Source organism: Octopus bimaculoides, chromosome 15 (genome assembly GCF_001194135.2).
Source record: "Octopus bimaculoides isolate UCB-OBI-ISO-001 chromosome 15, ASM119413v2, whole genome shotgun sequence".
NCBI lineage: Eukaryota > Metazoa > Mollusca > Cephalopoda > Octopoda > Octopodidae > Octopus > Octopus bimaculoides.
In genome coordinates, this window is record NC_068995.1 from 24761270 (window position 1) to 24767430 (window position 6161).

The 6161-nt window shown below is 37.2% G+C and overlaps 1 protein-coding gene across 2 annotated transcripts in view; it reads right to left on the minus strand.

Annotated features, from left to right (window-relative positions):
- LOC106878778 (uncharacterized) overlaps positions 1-5448 on the minus strand; it is a 195476-nt gene extending 190028 nt beyond the window's left edge. Inside the window, exon 1 of one of the 2 annotated variants that reach the window (XM_014928108.2) lies at positions 5314-5448. In XM_014928108.2, coding sequence (XP_014783594.1) covers positions 5314-5377 — 64 coding nt within the window. In that variant the 5' untranslated portion in view covers positions 5378-5448. The remainder of the gene's footprint in view (positions 1-5313) is intronic. The other variant, XM_014928109.2, reaches the window with a different exon arrangement.
- Between the last annotated feature and the right edge of the window lie 713 nt (positions 5449-6161).

The window sequence follows — 6161 nt, forward strand, 5'->3', positions numbered from 1 at the left end:
AAGGAGGGAGGGGGAAGGAGGGAGGGAGGGAGGAAAATATATGTGTGGAAGAGAAAATTTGCATGTATGTTTCTGCGGATGGAAGTTAATGTGAATATATATGGAAATGTGAATTCCTTCGCATGAGATTGGATCCTGACGCATATATGCATTTGTGAGTGTGGGAAAGTCTATTTATAGTCTTCATAGTAGTCTTTATAGATATGTCTGTACATACACGTGTATGTTGTGTGCATGTGTGTGTGTGTGTGTGTTTATATGTTTATGTTTAAGCGCTGATAATAATGAATGCACCACTATAATAAAGGGGGTGGGGGTAGAGAGTGCACGGAAGCAGAGCACGAGTTTGTGAGTGATGAAAGAGATAGTGAAAGCCTTTAAAACACTTTTGAAAAGATTGCGTTTGAATGGTGGCATCGATGTGATTCGTTAAAACCAGATTTATTCAGCGACTGGGGTATATAGTTATTGGGTCAGATAAACGGACTGCAAGGAAGGCAGGGCGTGTTTCTATAAATAACTACTAAAATGTCGCCAAAGCACAATACATAACGAATACATATACACTCACATATACATATACATGCATAAATATAGGCAAACACATGTAAGTACACACATATTTCAGCACATGTTTACAAGAGAGCATAGATCTACTTACTATGCCCCAAAAATGATTATCGCAGCATAATACTTATATATGCACACACAGACTTATACGTTTATACATACATATGTTACATGAGGAAAGTAATATTTCTTTTATTGTATACCTGAATGTGTGTGTGTGTGCGCGTATTTTTTATACACGCATACATCGTATTTAGTCATTAACACGCACATTGATGGATACTGATGTATAGAACTACGAATCTAACTACACACTCATTTACATATACATTTTTATTTTTACTACACAGTCTGTGGTGTGTGTGTGAAATAAAAGGGAGGCACGCGCGCGCGCACACACATATTGAACACGTGGGTTATATATAAATATACAATTAATCAAAACATGCCATCTTATTCACATATTCTCATAGAAACAAATACCAGAATAAACGGACACAAATACCGCATGCTTGTAAAATTATAACAGACAGCAGGGTGTACATTGTAGTATAACGGAAAGTGTATTACACAGTGGAAATACTCGTCTGTTAGGTTTATCTCAACAAAATACTTCTTAAGCCCCAAAATCTATTCCGAAACGTTTCTAACCATAAAGATTTCAATAAGCTTCGATTACTTATTACAAGCATTGGTGCTTAAGTGTTACTGGTTGCATCTATAGAGTTGTGTGTGCGATTGTGTTTGTGTGTGTGAATGTGTGTGCGTGTGTGTGTGTTTGTGTGTGCATGTTTGCATGTTTGTGTGTGTGTATATGTGCGCGCGCACGTTCGTATGTAAATGTGAGTGTGTTTGTGCGAGAATGTGTATGTTTGTATGTGGACGTGTGCGTGTGTGTGTGTGTGTGTGTGTGTGTGTGTGTGTGTGTGTGTTAACAGCTATGTAAATTTAATTCTGTAAAGCAGACGCTATTTACAGCGTTGTAGCTGTGACTACGTACATGCGGCAGAGGCAGACTAGGCATAAAGCCAGGTTTTGTAGGACAATGTATTTGTCGAATGTCAAAAAATGTGTTTATTACTGGTATTTTTGATGGAACGAGGAGTTCTACACATTATTCAAAAACATTGGGACGAAACGAGTAATAATAATAAGGTGTATTTTAGTTCGGTGTTACGCCTCTAGCAGTTTACAGTCTTGTGTTTACTGTATTAGCACGTGTGGTTGATCAATCAAAACGACATTAGAGTGAGAGAAAGAGAGAGAGAGAGAGTGAGGAGGAGAGAGAGAGAGGGTGAGTGGAAGAAAGAGATAGAGACACATGATAAAGATTGACATACAGTAACAAACATAATGTTGATAGACAACATCAGGCAGAGATAGATAGACAAAAGTCGAGGAATAAATAGAAGCGCTCATCCAACACCATGACCCACAATCTAAAACACACACACACACACACACACACATACATACACGATTTTTAAAATGACACTTGTTAATAAACCTATAAACACATATATTTACCGAAGGTCCCTACATGGTCGAATGGTGGAATGGTCTGCTAGAAACAGCAGTCAAATTTTCTTTTAATCACACAAATGAGGGGCTGGACGATGTAGTTACTGAGGTACAAAGGGACGGGGTGGTCACATCTTTAATCACGTCTGCTCGATGAAGGCTGACTTGGAGCTATATAGACACTCAACATACGCATATACATTGTGTGTGTGTTGTTTGTGTTACAAACACTCACATACAAGAATCACATGAGCACATACAAACAAATATGAACATACGCAAGTATACACATAAGGATCCCTTACAGAGGGACGCACGGCCAGAAATGTTGGCGAGCTTGGGTCGGGGTTGGACAGTTGATCATTTTAATTCCAATGTTAGACTGGCATTTTGTCGACCTCCGCCAGGATCAAAGGTGAAGTCGATATCGACGAGATTCGAACTTATAAAGGGACGTAACACGACCAGGTATTTAACCCGATGCTCCTCCAATCCACCGTTCTAATCCTTCATATACACATATAAGTAATGTATATAAATATACACGCAGAGGCTCGCATGTGCAACGTGGTTCATAAACAGAAGAAAATTGTCGCATGGCCGCTATTGATTGTGTATTATACCGAGTGCAACATTCAATCGGCTATTACACATAGCTCTCTTTCTCTCTCGCATATATACACGCACGCATATATACACATGTCTATACATATATAAGTGTGTGTGTGTGTGTGTGTGTGCATGTTCAGCGAACATCTTTCATTTAAGTACATTTTCAGTGTTTAGCGTGAAGATAGAATTATATGAAAAATTGTCGAGGGATATGGAAATAACAAAGAATGAGCCGATTTCTTTTTGGTCAAAACGTTAATACATACACGCATACATATTTGAAAAGAAAAGAACGTATATTTATGCATGTGAGGATGGTTGACAAATATTTTCAGACCATCGATAAACACACACATACACATACACACTCACACCTACATGTGTGTCTGTGTAGATATGTATATACTTTTATTATATCATGATGTATAAGCGATATGTACACACACACACATTCATTCTTTCTATTTTTTTATACGTTTCAGCCCAAAGGATGTGGTTATGCTGGAACACCACCATATATATATATATATATATATGTTTGTATGTATATATATATGTATGTATGTATGTACTACTAAAGCAGCGCGGACCCGAACGCGCAGTCGCGCGTCCGCGCTAGCTAGTCGTGAGTGGTCGATCCTAACCCTAACCCTAACCCTAAACACGTATTCATTTGCACACGCGGGTTAGGGATAGGGTTAGGGATAGGGTTAGGGTTAGGGCTAGGGACAGGGTTAGGGTTAGGTTTAGGGCTAGGGTTAGGATCGACCACTCAAGACTAGCTAGCGCGGACGCGCGACTGCGCGACCGGGTCCGCGCTGCTTTAGTAGTACCATATATATATATATATGAAATGTTCGAAATACGGATTAGAAAAACAGCCGGCCGACAACTGATGAAGGGTCGTTCTTTAAGTTGCGTGTCTTGTTTTCCATTTATTTCCTTCGGTATTTGCAAAAAAACTTCATATTCCGTGTATTCGTATTTCATATTCTATATTTCCATACCTTTTGTTGTTTACGTTCTGTGACATCCTATACCCACATATGCATATGTATATACGTATATATGTATGTATATATATTATTTATATTATCATACATACATACATACATGTCAAGGATTAAAAAAACATAACAACCGGAAAATTTGACAAAAACAAAACACACAGGAGTCGGAAGTTCATCCAATGTGCTAAAATACCTAATTTCTTCGGATATGTTTTAAGTATCGTAATTTAAGATTCTAAAATAAATAAATAAATAAATGAATGAATAAATAAAATAAGATGGAGTTAATTCCTGGGTTCCCCTATTTAAACTTCTTTTTTGATGTCTTCTAGTTTAGATTTTCTATTAAACATTTTTGAGAATTATGTTTTAAACACAAGAGATTAATGATTCTTCAAAATATAGGTAACATAGATCTACAAAAAAAAAAAATTTCTAAGAAATGTCTTAGCTAAATATATATATATATATATTTTTTTTTACGTTTTGTACGTTCATTACTTAAAACAATCCTCACCGAAAGAAATTACGGTTTTGGCGCACAATTTCTGATTCTATTCTTTAGGAATCACTCTCTTTCTCTCTCTCTCTCTCTCTCTCTCTATATATATATATATATATATATATATATATATACATACATACATACATACATACATAAAGATGCATATATATATATATACATATATAAAAATATGTATATTTATAAAGATATTTCTACATATATGTATACACACACACACACACACTTATATATGAACATATGTGTGTGTGTGTGTGTGTGAAAGGCGGTTAATTTTCAGAATCGTTAGAACGTCGGACGCAATGCCTCGTAGTATTCTGACTCGTTTTACTTTTAGAGTTCGGATGCCGCTGGAATCGATAAAATAACCTACCAGGTCGGTAGATTGGTGGAATTATTAGAGTGTTGGACTAAATAACATTACAGTATTTGTTCCGGTCCTTTATATAAGTTCTGAGTTCGAATCCCGTCCTTGCTATTTATTATTATTATGATTCTGGCGTTCAATATAATAAAGTAGTATTGGTGGGCAGCCCCATCTCTCTCTCTCTCTCTCTCTCTCTCTCTCAAGCTCTCATGTCTGTGTGTTCTGTTAAGTGAAAGATGTGAAGGGCGAGAAGATGCCGGTCTCTTAACTTGCGATTTTATGACCACCTGAGAGAACAAGACAATGTATGGCATCTGCCGCTTGCAAGTTATAGTCGGTTATGAGTTTGTTATACATGTATGTGTGTGTGTGTGTATTACATTGCACATTTATATATATGTAACTCGCGATGGTAAAAGGTTGAGAATCGCTAGTATATATAAGTTGATATATCAATTTATATACATAGACACAAACACAGATATGCTATAAACATGTGTGTATACCTATCTTCTCTCTCTCTCTCTCTCTCTCTCTCTCTCTCTCTCTATATATATATATATATATATATATATATATATATATATACATATACACACTCACACTCACACGCATGTATGTACATATATAATATGGAAGATATTCAACGTATTCTCATCACATTTATCCATCAATACTTATTCAACAAGTTCAGTAAGGTTAGGCCCTACCTTCTCTGTACTGTAGAGAATTCCTCCGATAGCCGGTAAATATTTCATGCGGCCTCCGCGCCATAACTCCAGTGTTCTGTTTTTGTGTTACGAATGATAGTTAACGTCAGTCACTAGATAGAGAAAGGGGTGGAGGAGGAAGAGGGAAGGTGATGATCTTTATGTAGTAGGAGGAATAGGAAGAGCGAAGGGCGGCCGGAACATGCGGCGGTACAATCGAAATAAACAAACTGCCCTACAATTGAGGTAGACATTTAAAAACCTATTGTCGGTTTTTTTCCCCCCTTCTTTACGTTTTTCTTTATTCTATTTCTTTTTTCTGTGTTAATATCTAGTGCTTGTTCGTTCTTAGCTGTGGAGTGTTAGTAGTTGTGATGACGGTAAACTTGTATTCGGCAATTTACCTCGAACATCTTCACATCAAGTTTACGACCAGCGTCGTAAGGCTCATTCTCATAAAAGTATGATGACGTGATATTATTAGAGATGGAGAGAATGACGGGGCCATTGATACGAGGGACTTATCTTTTATTATTTAATCGTATATTTATTGTTGTTGCGTGGTGGTTGGTTTAGTTGTGACTTGCGTGATTGCTGTGAAAGAAGTTGTCAAATATTTTTCGGTGTGGTATGTTGTTGTTTAGCTCCAGATCATCCCTGATGAAGCAAGCCTATGATCAAAGACTTTCCGACCAGAACCGTTCATCTTTTGGAGGAGCGAAGGGTATCTTGGATAACATTTCACGGACGGAATGTGCTTGGAGGGAAATATGACAGCTATTTCTAGCTGATTGAGTGACCCTGTAAGGATTCCGTCATTGTATCGCGGTCATGGATTCTCAATGTTG